Genomic DNA, 24,368 nt, shown 5'->3' on the forward strand with positions numbered 1-24,368 from the left:
ATTACGTGTGCAGTGTGTGGCAATGCGAAGTGAGCTGCATATCAGATATCAGCTGTATCGATGTATCGATTCATTTCAGATGGGATAAGCGCGGCTTGAAGTTGGCTGCATTTTCGTCTTCTTCGCGTTTGTTTATCTTATGGTGTTTCGTCGTCTATGGTTTGTCCCATCAAAGCAGACCACGTATGTTGTACTTGCGGTATACATAGTTTCGAAAATTGTATCTCGCTATAAATTTTCCCAATTTACATTACGATTTTATAACTGAAAAATATTAATTTCACATTGGAGGATTAACTTCTAATCTTGTCAGATTAAATATAACTTATAACTTGTCGTGATTAGAATGGTGTTGACCAAGGAATATCGGATATGCATGCCGTTTACCACGGAGGAGGTAATGAGATTATAATTTTAAATTCTTTTTTCAATTATGCACGAATCAATTATGAATAAAACCACTGTTGAAACGATTATAGGCAATTCTATATAAACATGTTGATTTGCATATATTATTATATTTAATTTGGATGAATAATCGCACAATCAATCGAATATATTTATCCAAATATGATGCATCGGCAATCATTCCTTCGCGAGTGAGAATTCAAATATCGGTTCACGTAACAAGGACCTAGTTACAGTATTTGCCAAGTAATGTTGGAGAAAATAAAATTCCAAAATTTCTCTCATCGTTTATCATTTTAGTATCAAATCGGACAATTGTATATGATTGCTCGACACAGTCACGAGCAATCTGATTCCGATGAAGGTGTCGAAGTTATTGAGACGTCGCCGTGCGAACATGCCACTCATGGAACAGGTCAATTTACTGAGAAGAGGATTCATCTTTCAAAGTAATATATTCTTGATCCATGGATAATGAAGCAGTTTTCTATATCGTTTTCAATCTTCCATGCCTTTATGTTATTTCAACCGTTATTGTTCTCCTCCTTCATTTCAGTAAACTACCGTATTGGATCCAATCATTTGTACCGAAGATATTTTACATTACTGAAAAAGCTTGGAACTACTATCCTTTCACAATTACGGGTGAGATGTTTCAACTTTTGTTGGAAATTAAAGGTGATTCAATTCAAATCTGCAACGAATCACTCCCAAGTACCTTAGAACATATAAACCATACCCTATTTGTTTTGGAACACTTTTCCATTCCCTGCAAATAAAATAATATGTAATATTTTGTTACATGGGGCAATGGTGATCTTCACAGTTTACACAGTGAGTATTATGCATTAAATTTCATTAAAATTCCATTATGCATTGTACAACCGGTGTATTTGTATTTCAGTGTTCGTTCATACCCACATTTCACATATCTATCAATACTAGATACGAAAACAACAATGGCTCAAATGAAAACGTGAGTTATTCACTTGTAATACTGAATGATATATATGTCATCGTTTCAATCATTGATTCTAATATCTGGTCAATGGGTAGTGCTTAGATTTAACTCCTGTGGAACTTATTCATCGGGAAGTTGATTATATTGACATCGCATATGATGAAATAGCTGCCAAGCACTACAAAGAGGAGGAGGTATGTTTCCTGCACTTTTAGCGTCTGTCATACGTTATTCGCATTAGACTGAATGCAACTCTTCATTTTCTACTCAGGATCCAAAATACTTTAAATCGAAAGTAACTGGACGAGGTCCTCTCGTTGAAGGATGGAGAGATGTTACGCAGCCTATAATGTGCTCGTATAAATTGGTTCAGGCTTCGTTCGATGTCTGGGGAATGCGGACACGAGTCGAGGAGTTTATTCACAGAGTGAGAAATTACTTCCCTCCGATTGTCGATTAGAATTCTAGCCAAAGGCTGCACAGTCAATCCCAACACTCAGCTGTGCAAATAACTGATTTTCAAAAATATTTCACAGTGTATAAGGGATATTCTTTTACTTGGACATCGACAAGCCTTTGCGTGGATAGACGATTGGTACGGAATGACACTGGAAGACGTACGGCAATACGAGTCGAACATGCAAGCGGAAACCAACAATAAAGTCAACGTCAAGCCTACTGAACCTGTGTCGCCCACCACACCTACTACACCTTCAACCTCTGTTCCGTCATCGCCTAACCAAGAAACTGCAAAGGAAGCAGTAAATCGTTCATGGTTCTCCTGGTCATAGCCCGAACGAAACCTCTTACAAAATGTATCGACATTTGTAGCCAGCAATCGCCACACCTCGATCATTTACATTCTAAAAATAACGAGTATATTATTGTATTTATTATCGACGAACCGGGAACCGTTCGGGTGTTCGTATACAACACGTAATGCACAATTTGATATTTGTAAAAACTTCAATTTTTTCCCTGTCAAAAAATTGATTAATTTCCAAGTATCCAAGCAATCAAAATAATCTGTGAGATATATACTTTTCACGTAAATTAACACACGGATTTTATTGTAGTCAAAATGTAGTGCAATGTATAGTTAGAATAGCGAGGTGTTGATTGTTTTATGCAATTGTAAGGCCATGCGGATGTAAATTCGCTACCGGTATAAATACAATCTTCGTGACGTCGATCTTGCCGGTATTCCTTGTTCGTACTAGAATTGAACATAGTTTCACAATAATGTCCTTTCTTGTGAATGTTATTCAGGATAAGTATTTTTGTCGTTTACAATAACAATAACGCAAATTGATCGTTCCTTTTAATTTAATTTTAAAATCAAAATATACAATATTAGCCTACGCAATGTTATACCTATAATCGCGTTTCTGTGTGTTACGGTGTTAATATAAATTAAGTATTATTTCACTGTTAGTCTTTTTTTTTCTTTTTCTTTCATTCCAACAGCAACTTGCAGACCACGACTGTTACCAAAATCTTTCCTCGATTACGTGAATGGGCTTGTACAATGTCACAAGAAGAATTTACAGTATTCTAAAACAAGTGTAGAAAAAACAAAAAGAAAAACCTTTGTCAGCTGTATTTCATGTCAATAAAAATTTGAATTTATTATTTTACTGCTGCTATTTTTTCACCATTAGTGAAATAAATCACTGGTTAAATAGGTATTTTTATCCATGATCTGGTGTATCTGGTGTCATCAACCAAATATATCCTGTTTTGTCGAATCGAAATTACAGTCAGTCGATATGAAAACGGGAATAGTATATTGTGCAACGAGTGGGCAAAAATGACGATTCTGGTCGTGAGGAAGTGTGAAGTTAGCCGTACCAGCCGAAGTCGAGTGCGGATATAATACGAATTACGAACTGAGAATCGTCGTTGCACACGATATTCTTTACAATAAAAATGTACAATTAGGCAACTTTGGCCGCCTGCTGAAAATGAACAGACGACGCTATTCTCAACGAATGACATGCGCGTTTGGAAATAGCGAACCATTTGTCGACTAGAAGCGAAGTAGTATTTCACTAGTGAATAAAAACTGTTTTTGCCCGCTAGTGGAGAAATGATTCGGCATTTCCAAACGCGCACGTCATTCATTGCGAAAAATGACGTGTTTTTTTCATGTTCAGCAGGCGGGCAAAATCGTCTATTTCTATAAGTTTGAGTTGTGAAGAATAAAGTATTTAGGCGTAAATGCAATCACGTTGAAGTTACTAACGTTACCGTAACGATTCGTACCGACAACGAGGAAAAACAGTTATTTCGCGATTTTAAAACTGTTCGAAATTCAGTAACCGTATAATAAAACAAAACTTAATCATATTTTTCAATCTTATAAGTCCCTTCAATATCTTTATAAAAATGAAAAAATAGTGATTTTTTCCGAATGTATCATTACGAGAACGAAACTAACTTCAACCTCCTTGAATGCAGTACTTTTATGAATAACCTTACAGGTATGCAATACCCAAAAACAAATGTACCTGAAATTTTTTAGTATGGTTTTTCCAACCGTTATATACCCAGATGGGGGAAAGGGGCATACGCTCAATAGTAGATCAGGAAAAATACAATTATCGAGTGTTTATAGCGTCCGGGTATTGGCGCCGGTGACGGCGAGGAGGCAAATTAGAACTGGATATATTGATCGAGAGCTGGTTGTTGCGTGATTGCGAGGGTGTTGTGCGCTGACGCAGTTCAAAGCATTCACCCCTCGCAAGTTTGCCCTGCCGGCAGGCATATCCCGCTTCCTCTTTATTGTCAGCAAAAGGCCTGCAGAAATATCACTGCGCTAGGCTGTTGCGTATCAGTTGTAAAGCGCATATATAACGCCAATGCAATCGTATCGGTAAACGAATATCTAATTGAAAACGGTGGTTGATTGTCGCGGTGTTATTGTTGTCCCTATTGTTGTTGCACCTGTGTAACATAAGGCGGTCTGCGTTATGTCTGGCGGTAAGTGAAACAGTACTAAAATTTCATCCGTTATATTTTTAAAATCGCGTTTTATTTACGCGTAATTGAAATAATAGGAAAACTCTATTGCGTAATATAATTATCTTCGCCGCGAGATTGCAATCATGTGTCACAGATATTGCGGCATAATCTCGCGTTAATCCCTCCCAACCTGCACGTCTCATACAATGATTGTTGAATGTATTTAAAATGTTAAAGAAAATTATTGAACTTTATTCAGCAAGACAGGGACTATATTGGATTTGCTACTCTACCGGAACAAGTTCACCGAAAGTCTGTGAAAAGAGGATTCGAATTTACGTTAATGGTTGTGGGCGAGACTGGCCTGGGTAAATCAACACTGATAAACAGTCTATTCCTTGGGGATCTATACAAAGATCGTCGAATTCCCGACGCCTTAGGTATAACATGCTTATAATTCGCGCGCGCATTTCGCACACGTGCGTATTTCATCATCAAACGTAGTATATGCATATTACGAAAGTGTAAATAATTACAGAACGTGTTGAGAAAACTACAACGGTTGAAAAAAAAACTATGGATATCGAAGAACGCGGAGTGAGACTTCGACTAACGATTGTTGACACGCCAGGTAAATTTTATACGAATCGAAATAAATAAATAAATGATTTCGTGTTTTCAATTTTTTAAACGATTTCACTAGGGGATTTAACGCTGCCTCGTTCAACTATGTAATTAATTTTCATTCGCTCGATTCTTTCGCTAGGATTTGGCGATTCTGTAAATTGCGATGACACGTGGAAGGCCTGCTCAGCTTACATAGACGAACAATTCCGTCAGTATTTCACCGACGAAAGCGGATTAAATCGAAAAAATATCCAAGACAACAGAGTGCATTGCTGCCTGTACTTCATACCGCCGTATGGCCACGGGTGGGTTATTTTTTTATTTGTTTTTTTTTTAATTTTTCACGGTAAGTTGCGCGAGGATGACGAGGCTGAAGTTAGTAACGTTAACGTATCAGAAAACATTGCTATTTCGCACCTTTAGAATAATAAGTGAAGCAATTGAATTTACAAAATCTGAGTATGTTGATGCTGTATTAACGGTTTGTTAAATTTCAGGTAATCCTAAACTTGCAAAATAACGACTTTTTGCTAAATATGCATCAATAGAATAACGCTACAAACTTCAGCCTGATCGAGAATGAATGATTCCAGCAGAAATCGCATCTCGGGTCACATAATGCAGTTGCATTAAAAAAATGCGAACAAGTCTTTCTGAGCAGAAAATATCGCGGTTTATATAATATTTTTTGTTTCCACAGTTTAAGGCAAATGGACTTGGAAGTGATGCGACGATTGCATCGGAAGGTGAATATAGTACCGATTATCGCTAAAGCGGACACCCTAACAGCCCACGAAGTTAAGAAACTTAAGGAGAGAATTTTGGCCGACATAGACGAACACGATATCCAGGTGATACATTACGTAAATCGTAATATATACCTTGCACTGTAATTCCCGCGTGTTAATTCTTACACACCTCTGTTATTTCGATCGAAGATATACCAATTCCCGGACTGCGACAGCGACGAGGACGAGGATTTCAAGCAGCAGGACAAAGAGCTGAAGGCCTGCACCCCCTTTGCCGTTATCGGAAGTTCAACGGTCCTCGAGGTTGCCGGGAGAAAAGTACGCGGTCGACAGTATCCCTGGGGTGTGGTTGAAGGTATCAATTTTCAGGATATATATACTGCAGACATAAGCTAAGATTGAATGAAAATTAACGATTGTCGTCGCTTTATATTGCAGTTGAAAATCCGAAACACAGCGACTTTGTGAAGCTACGAACGATGCTGATATCAACACACATGCAGGACTTGAAAGACGTAACGCAGGACGTACACTACGAGAACTTTCGCGCCCAGTGTATATCGCAAATTTCACAGCAAGCGATACGCGAACGGAGGTATGTTATAATCAGGACCCGATTTAATATGTAAATAAATATTTTTTATTTAAATCATTTTCATTCCTTATTTGGTTTTCTGCATAAAGTATGATGTTTGGATGCAGAAAATGGAGTACTTCTATTTTCCATATTTTTTTTCAATATTTTAGTTATTCAAATATATATTATACGTATATACTTTGTAATTTTGAATACATATTTATCCGGGCCCTAATTACAATATAATATCGACAGTATATCGGCTCTTTGACCGGCGATTTCATAACTGTTTAATAATTTTCTAAAGCAAACTTAAACGGGACTCCGGACCGCACTTTGAGCACAGTATATCCGACACGGATAGGCTGCTGTTGCAAAAAGACGAAGAGGTGAGAATCACGGATTCCGGTTACGCTCTACGCATGATTTAATATCAACCGTTGGGATGTTTCAAACCTTTCTTTGATCCTAAATTATAGATCCGCCGTATGCAAGACATTCTCGCCCAGATGCAGGAAAAACTTAAAGCAACTGGGCAAGGGGGTGGAATTGGTATGCGCAGCCGCGTAGGGAGTCTCGGTAACGACTTGGACGTCGCGGATGCTGATAAGAAGCGAAATAGCATCATCGACGTGTAGAGTCGTCCCAGAGTAAGCTGGCATGTACGATAATAATAATAATAATAATAATTGAATAGACCTGTACAATATGTGTGTACATTATGTAGAAACGTACCTACTATAAAGTTGTGCGTACGTATGCGTATGTTAGTTTAATTAGTAAAATTGTGTAACAAATTTAATTTCTTCGAATAAGATAATATAAGAAGAATTTTCAAACTTCATTTGCGATATTATGTGCAAAAAACTATCATTATTTGAGCTCTGAAAATATTCTGCAGAACTCAAGTAACGTTATAGTTGGATTAAATTATTGTATGGATGATTATTTGTATAATTAATACTGAACTGAACGCACAATGTTCAAGTATTATATCTCATGCAGCACAGTGGTGCGCAGATATACAGTGCAAGCCACTGCACTGTAGTAAAGGTTCATTCTCAAAATACGTAAGATAAAAAGAAAAAAAAAAAACATGCAAATCTTCGAGTGATAATGTCAACGGAAGTATTATATTATACGGTTACAAATAAATTTTTGAAACGTGTTGGACATAATATGGACGATTATAACGTATCCGACCGTTTTTCTCTAAAAATGTAATGTAGTAGATAATTATAGTCGCGGCTAAGTACGCGTTTAATTTGTACAATAGACCCTAAGAACGACTGAGGAATTGTTTTGAGATATATTCATTTATTGTTATAATTAATAATATTTTATTGTGATAATTCTTGTACTTAACAATAAATATAATATTATGTACGGATATATTATACGTATACTGTGGTTTAATTGCGTATTATATTTTCACGTAACGAATGAACAATTCAATATATTATATTATAGATCATTAAAAATTAAAATTTTATAACCTATATTATACTTTGCGCGTAATCTGCACCGATAGCGTATTACAAAAATACTTTCACATTTAATTTGTGTTTTTTTTTTTTTTTTAAATTTATTTTCACTTTTTGTTTCAAATATTAAACAACGATTATTTTCATACTAAATTTAGTCACAGATTTTCCGTCTTCTGTATATCGTGTTATATGAATGAACGCCAGTATAATCACTGGCTTTTTATCCAATACTATATAGGTAGCTGTGTATAGATTTTGTTTCGAATGCATACACACATATATTTATATATATGTAATATTTTCTTAAATGGAATGTGAGAGAAAGTGTCGACAGGTACTCCGGTATATCTTTCCTCTTTAGGTCGATTTTTTATTTTATTTTTTTTTTATCAATCTTGTGCGCTCTCGGATCTATTTAGGGAATCGCTATTTACTCAATATTTTTCCCATCACTGTCATCGCTGACGTGACAACTGTGTGTTGCTATTAGTTCGGTAATGATATAGTTGTTTCTATTGTTTATTCTTTTTTAGTCTCTTGGCGTACACGAAGCTGAAGCACAGTTACGGAATACTGTAATCGTTTTAATTATTCATCTATCATTTTCCACCTATGCGTAAGAATTTCTTTAATGCCGATGACCGCGTGACCTGCTGATATTGGAAAGATAATTGGCCCGGTGAAAATAAATCAGAAGCTTAAAGATATAATTATAACGAAAGAATCCTCTGAAGGCATTGATTTTTATCAACACATGCGCTCATGGCAAACGTATTTGCAGCATGAATTTTCGGTAACGAAAATATATATCGAGTAATATATCATACCTAAACGAAAGTTAAGACTGAGAAACGCGTTGAAAAATTATATATATATATATCACCATCTGCAGTTTCGTGATTTGAATAATTGTTAGTAGAAGAAAATAAATAACAATAAATAACTATAGGCAGTATTGTAACGAACGGTGAACCACATGAGTATATCAGTTAATTGACAAAAAGGAAAAACAACAACGAAGAAGATTTTCCCAATGCAATTACTCTAGCGCATGATGAAATTAACTTCTACAAACGTAGTACAGTGACGACTTTACGAATTAGCACCACACGGTTTTCTTCCGGTGTACGCAAGTGAACGGTGCAGTTTTCACCGGGTAATAATAACCTTTAGCTGGCACCTAGGGGTCGTTCGTAACTCAAGGGTTTATAATTGAGATTGCCTTTTAAAAAAAATTTTACTACCTTAAATTTAAAAATGATCCATGCGATCTTTTTATCTTGTAAAAGACACTCAAGTGAATACCAAAAAAAAATTTAACTCAAAATATGAAATTACTTCGATGCATGACCCCAAGGTGCCAGCAATGTTACACCAGATAAAGGTGCCAGCTCAAGGTTAAGTGTGATTTACGATTACAAATGAAAAATTCACGTTATGAATCGAATCCATGGAGGTTCGATCGATTGGTCCCCCTATATTTAATTAAGTGACACAACCTACGGGTAAGTAATCCTTACAATATGCATACGTAACGCGTGTAACGTACCTCATACATAATTGCGGTACGCGTAGGTAATAAATTCATAAATCCACGTATATGTAAATATATCATCATATACGCGATCGTCAGTGGCGATGTTAAAAAATAATAGTGTAGCTAATTGTCTGAATTTAGAAAGAGTTCGATGCTACTCGAACTAGCCGAAAAGATTCGTAACAATCGAGTTGAAGCCGCTACTGATGGAAGAAAAAATCCCGTTCCCATTGTCACCGGCTGCCGTGTTTGCCCCTGAATTCGGCCTGTAATAGCCCTGAGTGTAATAAGGCGATGGTCTCTGCTCCCGGTGAGTTTCAGATGGTCGTCCTGCGTATACACCCACCGTCCCTTGGTTACCGCCAATGTGGTCTTGCCTCTGTGAAAAAGAACAATTCAAAATACGGGTTGTAAGTTTCTTCATTTCCATCGATAACCAATTATTCGATGATAGAACGTCAGCACCTGCGCACGAATTGTAGTTAAACAAACAATTGTTGAAATAATAATTGGAATAATATTGATGATTTTTCGATGTTTTGTCTCCTTCTTCTTCTTCTTTCAACACAACATTCAATACGTATATCAGTTTCAGTGACATTAAACGCAGTGTACAGAAAAAAGACACGTTACATGCATGCAGAAGCTGTGGGTTAATGAATTATGGATGAGAGAAGACGAGTCCAGGTATTGAACGTCGCATCTGACTTGGATGGCATGGAAAGACATGTGTGCGGCAGAACAAATGAACAAAGTAGTAATGATTTTTCATTAGTATAAACTTCCCCGGTAACGCAACGCGACTGTGCATAAGTATATGGGTAGTGATATAAAGTGCTGTCATTGGTCGCGTGATATATACGTATACGTATAGGTATATAATATACGATGTGTGTAAGTATAGTATGTCAGCTAATGGTAAGCTCGGAAATAGCAATTCGAAACCGTGCGGCTCTTATTATCATCGTACATCTTTTTCACTTGGTGATTTCCCAACGGGTTTCTTCTCGTGTATCTTGACGCACGGTGGGATTTGCCGGAAGGAGTAATTTTTCGATTTTGCTGAAATTGGGTATAATTGATTGAACCTGGAACACGAGTCAACGTGTCGTCAAGGAGGATCATGCTCGTATATATAAAGATGATATCCTCCAGTCGATGAAATTATTCTGAATCTACGATTCTAATTAAAATTGATGGCTCCAATTTAATGGTTATTGAAAGAGGCACATAACAGCTTTAGAAAGAAATGAGATAACAACAATACCCGAACGTGAGATGATGAGGTGATAGATTGCACATTATAAAAGAAGCAACGGAAGCTTGTACGCCGTTTCATTAATTTTCGCTTTCGATCGCGATGTAAGAGAAAAATACTTACATAATTTGTGATATTAGCCGAAGTTAGGGGGTCATTGTTATCAAGACGATTAGTGTTATATTAGGAGGAGGGAAATACGAAGTCGGCGGCCGTTGCGGTGGGCACGGCAGCTGCTTCGGGAACGGTTTCGTCACCCTGTTTCGGAATGTTTTCCTTAACATCTCGGATAGGTTGTGCAGTTGGATTTGACGAAACAGTGTAAGAAGTAGTAGCGTTTACGAAGTCCGCGAAGATCGAAGGAGATACGACGGGCACGTCCCGAGGTACTTCCTGATTCGCTCGATCGGGCTGACTATTATACTCCCATCTCTGAAACGAGACACGACCATCTCTTCCCATTCAACCCTTACCAATATTTAGCACCTTCGATCGTTTCAACAACTCAACACCCAGAATAATATTCGGTTGACATAAAAATACGGAAATCCAGTTGCTCTGATACCCGTTCAACGTTAGGCGGGTGTGAATCCAAACATAGGTATGTGTAAGTATGTTACGTTACTGGTATGTAACGGGCGTTATTAAAGGTAGGTATGTGTAGTAGCGGTACAAGTTTCGAATTCACAGGTCAGAGTCAACAAGAGGAAATGGTAACGTATGTACGTGGGGAAGATTTGCTGGTCATTTGCATCAAGGAGGTATCGTTCCGGTCCGTAAGCCAGCAAAGTTTTCAATATTGCTTGAAGGTGGGCTAATCGGTCAATACGCGAGACACTTAACGGTAACCTTAACGGTTAATTCCGCCCGCCTTGCGGGCCGCAACCATCGTTGCACGAAGACAATCGTCGCCCGAACGAATTCGCTGCTAATTTCTAAATTACCTTGGTAGCGCGAAGAGTGACATTGAGGAGTGTGGGATGTTGCTCGATTACCATGAACTCAACCTCTCGAGGCAGGTAACCGTCGGCGTAGACCTGAAGCAATTACGGAGAATGATTATATATATACCTCGAAACGTTGATGGTGTTACATAATAGTATAGCAGGAAAAAATTGTACTATTTTAATCGTGTATAATAACAGATAAGTGGCAAATGAGCATGCCTCGAGTTTGTAGATTCCCGGAAGAAGAACTCTCCAGAATTCCCCGTATTTAGTTGTGACAAAACCGACATCCCGCGATTTCACTTTGAGAGAGGCTCGTTCCACGGGATTGCCATTCTCGTCGATAACGAAACCTTGAACACCGCGATGGACTTCGGCTAGAAACTTGATGAGCGCCTACATACGTGGGGAAAAGTAAAAGAAAAAAAAAACCAAGAGAAATGCACACATGTATAATATGTCATAAAAAAGAGAAAGGGAAATACTAAAACGGCCAACAGCCGACGGATGGACGGACAGAGACGCTTACTTCGCGATTCTCGGCCCAGTAACGGGGGAGATCCTCGGCCGGTGGATACTTGCAGCATGACAACTCGAGGGTGATCTCCATGCACCCGTTCCATACGTAGTTGAAGTCCTGCATACCGCCGGTTAGCGGATACCACTCGGCACCGTTCGTAATGCCGTTTTTAAATCCCGGCTGGTTCGGCGAACAGGCAGCGCCACGATGCATCGTACCGTGACTTCGGGAATACGTCAGGGATAAGTGACGGAAGACGTCGTCGTCCGGGGATATGCTAGGCGTCGAACTGTAGCTCTGGAACACTGCAATGGGCTTGTTGAAAAAATTGAAATCACAGTTGCCAATGTCTGGACATTGCAGTATATATGTATAAGCGGCCCACTGACCTTCTCGAGAGCCATTTATAATATAATCAATCGGGAAGCTAAATACTGTTATAAATATAAAACGTATACAGTACCCACATCTATATAATGGATACATTCGCGAACGGATATCTAAGATGAGGATCTTGATATGCGATTCGGAGTAATGAAAATACCTATACGTATTTAAGGATTTGATTATTACGATATTTACAATTAGCATACCTGCGCATAACGGGGCCGAACGACAAATTCCTGGTTGCGTGAAACCCACACGCAAACAATAAATATTCTAGCCAAATATAAGGTGGAGATGGAAAAGTATTTTTTAGGTCAAATTTAGTGTATTATAGAAATACACACGCAAAGTTGGTGCGGTTGCAGTTGACTCGCTGAATAAAATATATATGTATAGGATATATACGAATACTACGGAGAAATTTCTAATTCCTTGGAAATGTTTAATTGCGAAATCATTTCCCACAGTTCGCAACTGCGTTGTCGAGGTGTCAAAACAATCATCAAGATTATCATAAAAATCTGTATGACCCGTTACGGTCCTCGCACTGACCGGATGCATTTACTGGGACATTTTGTGTAAAATGGAATCATGCACACGCAACGGATAACGTTCTCATTCAGTCCACCCGCATATAGTGAATACGTAATACTGATGAAAAAGATAAAAATAATAACAATAACATACACATAGCGCGACGCAGTGATAATCTGTTCATTGTCAAACTAAACTTAATATTCATACATACACTTTCTAACTCGGATAATAATAGTCACAGTAGTGTAACCACTGTTTGTAAAAATGAAAAAAAAAGACATGCGTAACGCGTAACATAATGTAATTATTCCGAAAGAATGAATGTTGTTTAAAATGTATAATCTTACTCGAGTTTGGGGTGTTGTCAAAGGGATAACTGGCGACCAAAGCACCGCCATGAAGACTTCCAGAAAGTACGAACTGTATCTTTGAGACCCAATCCTTAACGGCTTCAGTTTCTGGCTGACTCCACTTATTGTTCTGTTTAAAGTAATCTGGGAAGTTTCGGTTCAGATCAAACCCACGAGCGTTGTATCTGGTTAAGAGATGAAAAGAACAAAATAAAATGAGAATGATCGCAAGCTTGTGCAGGCACGGCAGTTTCTTCCCCGCACCATCGAAAAGGGAATGTACGGAGAATTTTACGATCACTCACCTTCCTTGACCACCTTCGCACGTTCCTTCCTTCGACACCTCGAAACCGTCAGGGTTCATGGAGGGCAATATGTGAATTCGCGTCTTGTCCAAAAGCCAGGTGATGTAGGGATCGGTTCCGTATTTGGTTACCAGGAGCTAAACCGGTCGCAAAGGATGAAAATAAATTTAGAGAAATTATTATAGGCGTTATTAAATTGTTGTTGTTGTTCGCTGAATTTGACATCTTTATGCAAAGCCCTTGACCGAAATGTTCTCTGTCGTAAATCCTTGCCTTTGTGGTTCATGCTCGATGATATGTCAAATGATCGAAGCGTCAATGCGGGCATACGGTATTATAATTTCTCATATAACTGACTGTAGTAAATTTTATTCGGCTATTATACACCCACGCACGTGACATTTATTATAGCAAAATAAAGAAACGAAGTCACTTAATTTTCTCACTTTCGAATATTGACGATATATCAACTCAATTTATGTAAATATGAAAGGTCAAATTCTGAATCAATCTTTCTATAAAATTTCTAACAGGCGTATTAAAATTAGAATGACTGAACGTACGTGGACAAGATGCAGCATGAGTTCTCGACCAATGGCCTCATTTCCGTGAATATTGGCGACGTATTTGACATCCGGGTTACCAATTACGTGCTCGTACGGAGAAGACGAAACTACGATCACCCAAAGATCTCTGCCTGAAAGATTACACACAAAACGATTCTAAGTAAACGAATAAACGTCCAGGAGTAGTACGTTAAACATGAAGAGAGACCGCATAGAAATACCTTTCACTGATTTCCCTATGGAATAGAGAGCGGTCAGATTTTGATACCGTAGAGAAGTGGCCCTCAGAAATCGGCTCATCTGCTCGTAGTTGTGATACTTGAATTCGACGTTGTACGGTTCGTCGAAAACTGAGTATCGAGAATTGTAGTGCCGGGCAAATTCCTCTTGCGTATCAGCAGCCGAATCCTCCGCAAAAACTCCGTGCCATCCCCACGTTGTGCAAAAAACCAGCAACACCGTAACCCAAAGACGTTCCATACTGAAAAGGTATAAAAGAAAATTATCGGAATAAATAGTGCACTGTGTACTCTTAACGTTTCTCAAGCCAATACACCTTTGATCGTTGGTCATGAACTCTGTAAAGATCATTTATAAAGTAATGAAAATGAGATTGGCGTTAGTAACGTTGCTTTAACTATGCATGTTCGGAAAAAATGTTTATTTCGATTTTTAGGATTTTCGATAATTCAGTTAGTAAATATAATAAGGAAAGAAAACCTGTTCGCATTTTTAAAAGTCGACTCACTGAAACTCGTTTTAAAAATTTTACAACAGCAGTTCTGTTTTTTTTTTTTTTTCATAATGTTTCGTTACTTTAACGTTTTCAAGTTAATTTCACGGTAATTGCAACAGATTCACGTGAAAAAAAAATATTGCGAGATAAAAATCAGTTGTGCATTGTCCAATTATCGTTATGTATCTACACTCTCGTGTCTTGTGACCATGTGTGTAAACACGTTTGTACAGAGAAGTTGTGAACTTCGAAACGCCGCTTAGGGAAATAAATATTTCAACGTATCGGAGCTTACGGAAAACTAATTTGTACTTAACGACCGAGTCGAATTGCTTACACGACGTTCGATATACGTGAGAGCAGGTGGGTATAATATGATGTTAATGTTCACCCATATAGTTCAATGAGTTACGATGTTATACGGTGTTCGAGAATGTATCACCACCGACAGACTCACGCCTACTGCATGAATTAATTTTTCTATCAATTCCAGCAAATTTGCTTCAGTGTTAAAAGTATAAACAAACAAGAGACCTTAATTTGAGTTACACAAGCGATGCGCGATTACACGCTATTTTGTGGATAATCATAACACTAGCAGGCAACACTTTCTCTAAATGTAATTATACGTTATATTACATTTATTATACATGTAATTCATTTATAACGTACGGAAAACACGCGAGTCGATTTTTGCGACATATGGTGAGAATTAAGGGGTAACACCGGTGTAGGATTTTGGAAAAAACGATTTTTTTCTTGCTTGAACAATATTTTAAGATCATAAAAACAATAACTCAGTTGGTACCAGAGTGAAAAATTTTTTTTCCAAAGAAACCGAAAGAAAAGAATCCGCCATTTTCCATCAAAATGATAATAAAAAAAAATTTTCTTTCATATTCGAATATGTGTTAAATAAAACCATTGAAAAGAAATCCTACGTCTTTTTCATACTCCCAAAATAAATCATCAAAGTTTGGCCTCTTAATTTTTCAGCTGTTACAATGGTGTTATCTCTTAACGAGGTTGAAGTTAGTTACGTTACTGCTGCGACGGATGTTTCGAAAAAATTGTTACCTCGCAATTTTAGGAACTCCAAAGATTTAGTAAATCATAAATAACCGAACATAATCACGATTTGAAAAGTCAATTCTTTGAGAGTCGTCCTAAGATTACGCAATAATGCATTTTTCTCTCATGTAGGGTAATTAACAATAGGTAAGTACATATATATTTCTGCGAAACGATATCCAGTTGATTCTTGCATGCTTATAAAAACATAAATACGTCACATCGTATATCTACAGTTCATAATTCACTCAGATAAAACGCAAGTTTTTTCGAACAAAAAAAAAAGAAACTTCAAGAACGTTTCGAAAACGATAAATACTCTTTATGTACAAGTTTAAATATCGAACCGCGATGAAGAGATGACGAAGTGACCGTATGAGATTATTTATTTACATAAATAGGCGCACGGTAAAAATCGCTGGATACTTGTAATAAAAAAAAAGAAAAATAAAAATAAAAAAAGAAACACCCACGACGTCGGCGAGTTTTTCACGGGTTTTGATCGACGCTCACGGCTCATTAACGTTGGTATACGGTATACTAAAATAGTTCGCGGTAAGGAGCGTTTGACGCGCGCGTTTATTATTTAAAGTGTTCCCCATTTTGAGTGACAAAATCGATTAGAGTTACATCCCTGCACGGGTAAAGAATGGAAATCTCTTCACCCCGCGAAAATATCATATACCTATACCTATATCATGTACGTATATAACAGGATGAGAAAGAAGCTGGTGACACACCATTATAAACACATCAACGGCTGGGGAATCCGATCAGGTTTTGACAAAAACCCGAAACGAAAGAAAAAGAAGAAGAAAAGGAGTTTTCGATAAACAATGATAACAATTCGATTTAAAAAGAAAAAATTCCGCGAGATCCGTACGAGCATACATTTCACGTTACTGCAGAAATGTCAAGTTAAAAGCTTTATATTTTCGAATAAACAAGGACCTCGTTTGTTACGGTCGTATATTATTATTGTTGTTATTATTATTATTGTTTTTATTATCGTCATCTGGCAGCTTTGCCAGACTACGGGTAAAAACAGCCTTTTAACTCTCCCGTAGCTTAAACTTGATTTTCTTAACGGAGACACGTCGAGCCCATAAAACGATTGAACGCATATGCATGGCATCAACGATACGTGTATACCCTTGGAATTGATATTCAACGAACGGATGACACCGCACTTAAAACGGGGTACCGGTTGCTTGTACACAAATGTAGGTGTGTACCTGTATGAAAATATAAGATACCGGGGATCGGATTAAGAGGTACAGGTGAAAACTCGGTCGCAAGATGACACATTCAAAATTCGGCATACAGAAATCGACGTGAATTAACCGGTGCAGAACTGGTTCTGTCAAGTACATCGGTCTACCGATAAAAGTACATAAATGAAACCGATTCACTGGAATTTCTATATGAAGAATCTTGGATCTTGATCGATATTAAAAATCATACAAAAAGAGTGATATTGTTGTAGTTAAATTTGTTAGTTTTTTTTTTGTTTTTTTTTTTATTTCAATTATGACTATTTTTATTTTTAATTTTTTGTTCTTGTTCGGTTTACCTGAAACTAGGCGAGACTCTTCACACGAGTATAACGACAGCGTTGAGAACCACGGCGAGAGTAACGGAGCTCGTCTCTCAAAGGGACGCCCTCCTTTCGTTCTTGTTGCGAACCTCCTCACAGCAACAACAGTATGTATGTATACGTAGAGAATTAGAAGAAGAAGAAATAAAAAAAAAAATAATATATATATATGTATATATATATATATATATATCGAAGATTGTCCAAACGTGTATCTACGCGTAAAACTGCAACAATAACAATCAAGCAAAGGACTATTGAACATACACGTAACGTGCGCCGGTATATATTAACGAGAAATGATATGTACGCGCGTGTAAATTATATGAGAAAACTTATCGTGTTATCGTAACGCGTTAATTAACGCTAGTGTAATAACGAAGCAGCGATTTCACCAAAGTGTGTGAAGGAGAGAAAAATAAATAATCAAAACCAACAACAACAACAACAACAACAACAAAAACTATCAAATAAAGACGACGTCGGTCGCGTCGACTTTCCTCCCTTTCAACCGTCACGCTACCAAATTAGATGCGGCGGAGCGGGACTCTCGCGACAGAGTGCCGACTATGCTAGTTTCTTTCGTTGTTGAGGAAAAGCTCTCCCGCAGGCCGCTGTTGCGACGACGCGAAACAACTCCCACCAATCGTAGGTGAATCAAGAAGCCGCGACGTCGGTAGAGAGGGGGGGGTGTGTGTATAGGGAAGGGGGGGGGGGGGGGTGGGGTGAGATTTGAGGCCGCCGGGAGAGAGAAGAAAGGTCCCACCCTTTTTCGAAAAGGTGGGGGGGAGGGCTGGAAACCCCGAAAGTGTGTCATCCGTCACTCGCGTCATTCGCATCACACGGAGGAACAGAGCGGCGCGGCGTTCGACGCGAGGTCAGGGTTGATCACCTTTCCTATTCGTCCTTGAATTTTTCTTTCTTTACAGTTTTCACTCGTTGAGTGATTTCCGCGACTGGCTAATTCCTTCCGTGATTTTTCAAGTCCAATTGGCGATCTTCCAGTCCAGTGAGAGAAAAAGAAAAAGAGAGAGAGAGAGAGAGAGAGAGATTTGAAATGGGAAGAAATTTTGTCGGACTATTTCTTATCACCTTGAAGTTTTATACCATATATATATATATATATATATATATATATATATATATATATATATATAATATATATAAATGGTATATATCCGTTATAATGGCACGATTTACAATAACGAGAAAGAAAACCATTGTTTCGTAACTCTATAATTGTCTGAAATTTAGTAAACTGTAATACAACAAGATATATTCGTATTTTCGAATCGTATAGTTTTTTGAGTCGTTACGGAAATTTGAAAAAGAAAAGTAAGTTTTTCCCCAATATTTCGTTAACACAACGTTACTAATTTGAAAATTGTTATTTCTTCTCACCCCGGACGTTTATATACTAGTGGCAAAAAAAAAAAAAAAAAAAAAAAAACGGCAAGGAGTATGTATGTACATACATGCATATCTGAAAATCGTGTCAAGTTTAACATAATTTCTCTAATTCGTATCACAGCGTGTGAATGTATATGGTTTTTTCTCTCTAACGAATACCGTTCTTCCATATAACTTACGCGTTGACTCGATCGTGTATTCTTGATTATTGACGGCTTACTCAACTCGATGCAACTGATGTTTCTTGTAATTTACATCGACGTTAGAGGCGGTAATTTTTTTTCTCACGATTTAAATCACCTACGTATTTTCTACTCGGATCAATCCTGTTTCGTCAATGATCGCTTCGTGCCGAGGTGCGACATGCAGTTTGAATGACTCACGAATGCGCGGGACGCTCGCAAGTTTGTGGTAAACACGTCGGACTAATGGGAACATTAGCGAGTTTCGAGTCGGTTCGCTTGCGTTTGCCCTACTTTTTAAAAGTTGCACGGTAATATATTTATTTCTGTTCATCTTATTTTATTTTTTTTTCATTTCATTACTTTTCTTACTTTCCTTCTTTTTCTACCGTTGCTGCAACTGCACACGCGTACGCGCGCGCAAAACTACTCGTGAATTCATAATTATTATACCCGAAGGGTCGTGCAGTGTGCGCGAGAGATTTTCATTCCCATTTTTATTTTTTTTTTTTCTACTTCCCCTCATTACGGCATTGCGGAAAAATCTTTACACCGAACGTAACTCATTGCGGCCTACCCGAGCTAAAAATAGGTTCTCTGCCGCTCGATTCTTTCGGAAAATTCTACACTCGGTGGATAATTTTCACGTACTACGTTACACGCAAATAGATATGGTGGACACGGTTTAAGCCCGTTAGCGGAACCCGGCGGACGGTCCCGAACCAAAGACTCGGGAAAAGCTTCAGGAAAGTAGGACGACTGTCTATTTACTAATTACGCTCGTCTGTACTTTCCGTTCCAAATGCTCTCATCTTCTCCGTGTAGGAGTGGAGGTAGAGAGACTTGCTACTGGATATTTCATCGGAATTTCACATAGATTAAATTGACATTAACTGACGAAATCTAGTACAGATTCAAAGTGTGTAAAACAGGCCAAAAAACAATTTCATTTAGCAAAAATCATCGATTACTCCGGTAACACTCAAGTTTTTCGAAAACTAATGACGATTTCTTTGTCAAATTGCAGCGATGACCAATATTTCTCGTTTCTTTGTATCAAAATTCATATATATGTATATTTCCTAATTTTTTAACGAGTATATGACACAATATTTGAAATAACGAATGCACCTTCGTTCGGTATCGCCTAAATTAACACTGTATTTCTCGAGCACATTGAAATGCTGCAACAAGAGCATTCAATTGCACAGCCTCAGTGCATCCAGTCGCGACTCTTCGCTCTATATCAGCCATTTTCACCACCAAATTGATGAGTATACCATCGGGAAACTCGACTGAAAAGTAATAAACATGCTTGTAGCAATTATAAACACGTTCACGATGCGCTAAATTAGCACGTAAATATTCGAATACGACAACTTGAGAAGTTATCGAGATTTGCCTTTTCAACTCACTTTTATTTACAAAGGAATGAAGCTCTGTTAAAATATCTTGCAACGCTAATCCTTTCTTGATTTTCAAGTCCTGGATTTCTGTGAAATTTGTTAAGGTACCGGCCAGTTACTATAACTATCAAAAGCATCAACGATTATCAACTTCTGCCACTTTTCGTTTACATCGCGACAGCAAAAGGATACTGCAATAGGCGAGTACGTAGTTTTCATTCAGTAGCCAATTGGCGATGCTCGTTATGTCCTTGGGAAGAGGATGTCCCACGCAAGAGTAAACCGTTTCCTCAGTTACCGATCCATAGGCAAGCCATGTACTTTGGAGTACGTTCAAGACTTTCCTCATGTCTCCTCCGCTTAACGTCATCAACGCCTTTTTTCCGTCTTCTTCCACTGTTAGGCTTTCGGTAACACGATATTTGAATTTGTAAAAATGTGGTAAACTATGATTTCTACGACTCGAGGATACATGGCAATGTAGAAGAATAAAAAAAAGAATTCCATACAGAAAAATATGTCTTACTTTTCCTTATCAATCACGTAGTCAAGACGAGGCATTATTTGTTCGGGTGCCAGAGGACCAAATCTAAATTTAGTGCACCGCGATTGCACTGCTGGAATAATCTTGCTTAGATAGTTACAGATCACGCAAAATCGCACATTCTCTGTATACTTTTCAATGACTGTAAGAGTACGGAATTATGTTTAGTCTATCGATGAAATTAGCATCAGGTGAAAGAGTTATTTTAACTCATCTTACTTCTGCGAAGAGCATTTTGAGCGTCGTTTGTCATGGCATCCGCCTCATCAAGAATAATTAATTTAAATCCGTGTTTGAAAATTGTTCGTGTGCTGGCAAAGTTCAGAATTTGTCCTCTAACTATACCGATTCCTCTGTCGTCAGAAGCGTTCAGTTCCAATACCTGATAATAATGTAAAAATATATAGCCAAATGATTTTCAAGAAATCAGATACGGTCTGTCAAATGGTGTCAATTGAAAATCGCTTGGAAAATTTTTTTGCTCTTATACCGACCATCGAAGTAAATTGAGCCGGAGTATAGAGCTGTTTAGCTGATGCTAGTATGGTACTAGTTTTCCCTGTTCCTGGTGGTCCATAAAACAAAAGATGAGGTAACTGGTCCTCTTTGATAAATTTGTTGACTGAAACAAAGTCAAGTATCCAATAATCCAATCCAACAATAAATCTATAAAATATTCATAAAATGACTGTGATAATAACAGTACGCGTTATGAATATCTTAAAAATTTCCACCTACTTGTTTTTATTATCTCCTCATGCGATATAAGTTCTTCTAATTTTGTTGGCCGATACTTTTCGACCCTGTCAAAAGCATTAAATCACCTTAATCGCATGTATAAATTTTCACGCTTTATAAGTTTGAAAAAGTTAGGCTGGCTTAAGAATTACCATGGAAGATTAGCAACTGCTGGTGTTTCCTGCGTCATAACGACCGCTGATTAATTTACAAATACAAGGTTCTTCTTTCTGTTGTTTTGTTTATTCCAACTTTCAACCGTGCTTTCAAACCTCAAAAACTTGTCGATGGATGCATCTGCTACCGATTCGCCGCCAGAATTATAGCCATAATAACGAAGTGAACTAAGATTCGAACTGTAATTTCTATTCGACGAGCCCTACGATTGCATCCAGTAGATTTCGGAGTTGGTCCACGACTGGCGTCAAGAAAATTGAATCGTTATTTACCAACGTCCACAGAACCAGCCGGTCAATACGTATTTTGCAATACCGGCATTTACACGATCGCATCTGAATTTAACAAATCCTATTTGATTTGTATCGATGTATATCTATGTAAGCTTACGTACGTAACTGACAATTTCTATACGCAAAAATCAGAAATAATTGAAGTAAATGCAAACCGACAATCACTGAATAATACTTTATATTTCCTCGGAAATCGCTAATCAAATTTTATATTCCTTCGAAAGCACTAGAGCACAATTTACTGTGCTCTAATATAATATTGTTTCACCGCACATACCTGACGAGGTGGTTCTTTATGCTGCAGCGTTACCTGATCCTGCCAAAAACAGTCTTGGAAAAATCAGATCTCGAATGTGACAATCTTCTCTTGTTTCGTTGAATTTTTCTTCGAATTGTAGAGATTATCTAAAACACTGACAAATATCACAACTGTCTCATTTACAGAAAAATATTCGCGCATGAGTTGAACAGTCGTGCTACCGTATGAAATTTCACCTTCATAATGTAATTGCAGAAGAATTTTCATACGAATTTGAACGCGACAAAGACGAAACTTGGGAATCGTGTGTGAGACTGATAGATTGCATTTTTCAACTTGTTATCCGCAAGTGCTCTCAACACGGAGGCCGTCGTTTTATCGTTCATTATCGAGATTTATTGAAACTGATATATTAATAACGAATGAACGTAATTTGTCCATATTATATACGATAAAAATGTAAATCAGTCCAGTGCAAATCACGAAGCCGAGTCGACCGACACGTACTGGAATTAAACAATCGACTGTAACTGCAACCAATGTCACACCGATCGTGTTTTGTTTGCCCGGCAGATTTAAATTTTTATTAATGCATATTTAAGCACAGTATTATTACCTCACAATGCAAAATCATTTATAATATAATTAAAATTTAATTAATTCGATAATGAAGGTTGATCAATGATTGGATATAGTAGCAAGGTATGAATGTTATTATACCTCGAATTTCCGAGGTGTGTTGAGACTGTAGTGCGACACTGAAGTACGATAAGGGAGAAACCGTAACTATCTCTGTTGTTATTGTGAAGAAATTTGAAAAACAATATAATGAATAGAGTCGATTCTCTGAATTATTGTCAAACTTTGATACCATTTATTTAATGAATTTTTGCTAATACTCCTGCTCGTAAGCTTCAACTGTATATTGATAAAATTTTGAGGTTACGTCGAGGTCAGGCACAGAACCGATACATGTATACATATGATGGCGCAACGTTTTCTGCAATTTCACCCAGCATTCAAAATAAATAAGAGAAAAAATGTGACACAAAGTTTTAAATACTTGCTTGTTCTCGATTTCGAGGCAACATGCAAAAAAGATGTGAAGTTGAGGCCTCAAGAGATAATAGAATTGCCATGCCTGGCACTGTGTACTAAAACTTGGGAAGTCAAAGATGTATTTCACGAGTATATCAAACCTCAGATCCATCCTGTACTGACTTCCCACTGCACAGATTTAACCGGTATTATACAAGAAATGGTGGATGATCGTCAACACTTCCCCGAAATATTTTTAAAGTTTCAAGAATGGTTGGATCAAGGAAATTTTTTGAAGGGTACCTGTAATGGTGCATTTGTAACTTGTGGTAATTGGGACTTGGGGGTAATGCTACCCGAGCAATCCGCCATCACTCAAACGGTCATCCCAGATTATTTTCATAAATGGATCAATTTGAAAACATCATTTTATACTGCGACGGGACATTATCCGAAAAGCTTAGTTAACATGCTCAGACACCTTGATTTACCGCATACGGGTCACCTACATTCAGGAATAGATGACGTCTATAACATGAGCAGAATAATTCAAATGTTAGGAATGGGTTGTAAAGTCAACTTTGAGATTACATCCGAACTAGGGAACTGAGATGTTAAAATTGAAAATCGAAACTTGGTTGTTTCATGTACCAAACATATTTTATGGATGATGATCATGTATGGTTGATTATAAAATAAAGAAACCCCATTACTACGCTAACCCTAATAAGTATCAA

General features: G+C 37.6%; 5 protein-coding genes across 12 annotated transcripts; 3 read left to right on the forward strand and 2 right to left on the reverse strand.

Moving 5' to 3' along the window:
- The first annotated feature begins 76 nt into the window (after positions 1 to 76).
- On the forward strand, positions 77 to 3,006 carry LOC124180602 (cytoplasmic phosphatidylinositol transfer protein 1). Of its 3 annotated transcripts, none has more exons than XM_046566328.1 (9): positions 77 to 183; positions 346 to 397; positions 709 to 857; positions 965 to 1,086; positions 1,235 to 1,242; positions 1,313 to 1,384; positions 1,465 to 1,563; positions 1,641 to 1,796; positions 1,906 to 3,006. In XM_046566328.1, the coding sequence occupies exons 1-9, from the start codon at positions 140 to 142 to the stop codon at positions 2,158 to 2,160; spliced, it is 957 nt and encodes a 318-aa protein (XP_046422284.1). In that variant the 5' UTR covers positions 77 to 139; the 3' UTR covers positions 2,161 to 3,006. The 3 variants fall into 3 exon arrangements, with proteins under 3 accessions (XP_046422284.1, XP_046422286.1, XP_046422285.1); XM_046566329.1 differs by having other exon boundaries at positions 82 to 183; positions 965 to 1,053; XM_046566330.1 differs by lacking the exon at positions 346 to 397 and having other exon boundaries at positions 81 to 183.
- Positions 3,007 to 3,950: 944 nt separating this feature from the next.
- LOC124180598 (septin-2) lies at positions 3,951 to 7,364 on the forward strand. 2 transcript variants are annotated; one of them, XM_046566322.1, is made up of 9 exons: positions 3,951 to 4,351; positions 4,597 to 4,773; positions 4,872 to 4,964; positions 5,100 to 5,265; positions 5,661 to 5,811; positions 5,899 to 6,064; positions 6,148 to 6,304; positions 6,594 to 6,675; positions 6,766 to 7,364. In XM_046566322.1, exons 1-9 carry the CDS (start codon positions 4,342 to 4,344, stop codon positions 6,922 to 6,924), a joined length of 1,161 nt encoding a protein of 386 aa, XP_046422278.1. In that variant the 5' UTR covers positions 3,951 to 4,341; the 3' UTR covers positions 6,925 to 7,364. The 2 variants fall into 2 exon arrangements, with proteins under 2 accessions (XP_046422278.1, XP_046422279.1); XM_046566323.1 differs by having other exon boundaries at positions 3,952 to 4,351; positions 4,593 to 4,773.
- Positions 7,365 to 7,800: 436 nt separating this feature from the next.
- LOC124180593 (carboxypeptidase M) lies at positions 7,801 to 22,858 on the reverse strand. 5 transcript variants are annotated; one of them, XR_006870290.1, is made up of 11 exons: positions 22,612 to 22,858; positions 14,402 to 14,661; positions 14,178 to 14,311; positions 13,615 to 13,751; positions 13,307 to 13,494; positions 12,629 to 12,658; positions 12,045 to 12,340; positions 11,735 to 11,911; positions 11,513 to 11,605; positions 10,692 to 11,000; positions 9,551 to 9,689 (listed from the first exon to the last, which is right to left on the reverse strand). XR_006870290.1 is itself a non-coding variant. In XM_046566313.1 (10 exons), the coding sequence occupies exons 1-10, from the start codon at positions 20,373 to 20,375 to the stop codon at positions 9,474 to 9,476; spliced, it is 1,599 nt and encodes a 532-aa protein (XP_046422269.1). In that variant the 5' UTR covers positions 20,376 to 20,428; the 3' UTR covers positions 7,801 to 9,473. The 5 variants fall into 5 exon arrangements, 1 of the variants encoding a protein (XP_046422269.1); XR_006870287.1 differs by lacking the exon at positions 22,612 to 22,858 and adding an exon at positions 20,308 to 20,428; XR_006870289.1 differs by lacking the exon at positions 22,612 to 22,858 and adding an exon at positions 17,561 to 18,268.
- Positions 19,630 to 22,376, reverse strand: LOC124180600 (replication factor C subunit 5). The gene is made up of 8 exons (XM_046566325.1): positions 22,017 to 22,376; positions 21,865 to 21,929; positions 21,621 to 21,748; positions 21,346 to 21,508; positions 21,109 to 21,268; positions 20,775 to 20,986; positions 20,592 to 20,669; positions 19,630 to 20,471 (listed from the first exon to the last, which is right to left on the reverse strand). Exons 1-8 carry the CDS (start codon positions 22,052 to 22,054, stop codon positions 20,329 to 20,331), a joined length of 987 nt encoding a protein of 328 aa, XP_046422281.1. The 5' UTR covers positions 22,055 to 22,376; the 3' UTR covers positions 19,630 to 20,328.
- Positions 22,859 to 23,574: 716 nt separating the features above from the next.
- LOC124180610 (ERI1 exoribonuclease 3-like) lies at positions 23,575 to 24,352 on the forward strand. Its single transcript, XM_046566342.1, has one exon. The coding sequence runs from the start codon at positions 23,576 to 23,578 to the stop codon at positions 24,239 to 24,241; it is 666 nt and encodes a 221-aa protein (XP_046422298.1). The 5' UTR covers position 23,575; the 3' UTR covers positions 24,242 to 24,352.
- The last annotated feature ends 16 nt before the right edge of the window (positions 24,353 to 24,368 follow it).

Source organism: Neodiprion fabricii, chromosome 4 (genome assembly GCF_021155785.1).
Source record: "Neodiprion fabricii isolate iyNeoFabr1 chromosome 4, iyNeoFabr1.1, whole genome shotgun sequence".
Lineage (NCBI taxonomy): Eukaryota > Metazoa > Arthropoda > Insecta > Hymenoptera > Diprionidae > Neodiprion > Neodiprion fabricii.

Excerpts from the sequence above, each read along its gene's own strand:
- LOC124180610 (XM_046566342.1), top strand. The coding sequence starts at position 23,576 with ATGATGGCGCAACGTTTTCTGCAATTTCACCCAGCATTCAAAATAAAT.
- LOC124180600 (XM_046566325.1), bottom strand. The coding sequence starts at position 22,054 with ATGACGCAGGAAACACCAGCAGTTGCTAATCTTCCATG. Across the intron at positions 21,509-21,620 it reads CGGCTCAATTTACTTCGATG|GTATTGGAACTGAACGCTTC; the intron begins GTCGGTATAAGA and ends CATTATTATCAG. Across the intron at positions 21,269-21,345 it reads TCAAAATGCTCTTCGCAGAA|TCATTGAAAAGTATACAGAG; the intron begins GTAAGATGAGTT and ends GTACTCTTACAG.
- LOC124180598 (XM_046566322.1), top strand. Across the intron at positions 5,266-5,660 it reads ATACCGCCGTATGGCCACGG|TTTAAGGCAAATGGACTTGG; the intron begins GTGGGTTATTTT and ends TTGTTTCCACAG. Across the intron at positions 6,065-6,147 it reads TCCCTGGGGTGTGGTTGAAG|TTGAAAATCCGAAACACAGC; the intron begins GTATCAATTTTC and ends TTTATATTGCAG.
- LOC124180602 (XM_046566328.1), top strand. The coding sequence starts at position 140 with ATGGTGTTTCGTCGTCTATGGTTTGTCCCATCAAAGCAGACCAC. Across the intron at positions 184-345 it reads GTCCCATCAAAGCAGACCAC|AATGGTGTTGACCAAGGAAT; the intron begins GTATGTTGTACT and ends TGTCGTGATTAG. Across the intron at positions 1,385-1,464 it reads ACAATGGCTCAAATGAAAAC|TGCTTAGATTTAACTCCTGT; the intron begins GTGAGTTATTCA and ends GTCAATGGGTAG.
- LOC124180593 (XM_046566313.1), bottom strand. The coding sequence starts at position 20,375 with ATGCTCTTGTTGCAGCATTTCAATGTGCTCGAGAAATACAGTGTTAAT. Across the intron at positions 14,312-14,401 it reads CATAGGGAAATCAGTGAAAG|GCAGAGATCTTTGGGTGATC; the intron begins GTATTTCTATGC and ends GTAATCTTTCAG. Across the intron at positions 13,495-13,614 it reads TGCGAAGGTGGTCAAGGAAG|ATACAACGCTCGTGGGTTTG; the intron begins GTGAGTGATCGT and ends TCTCTTAACCAG.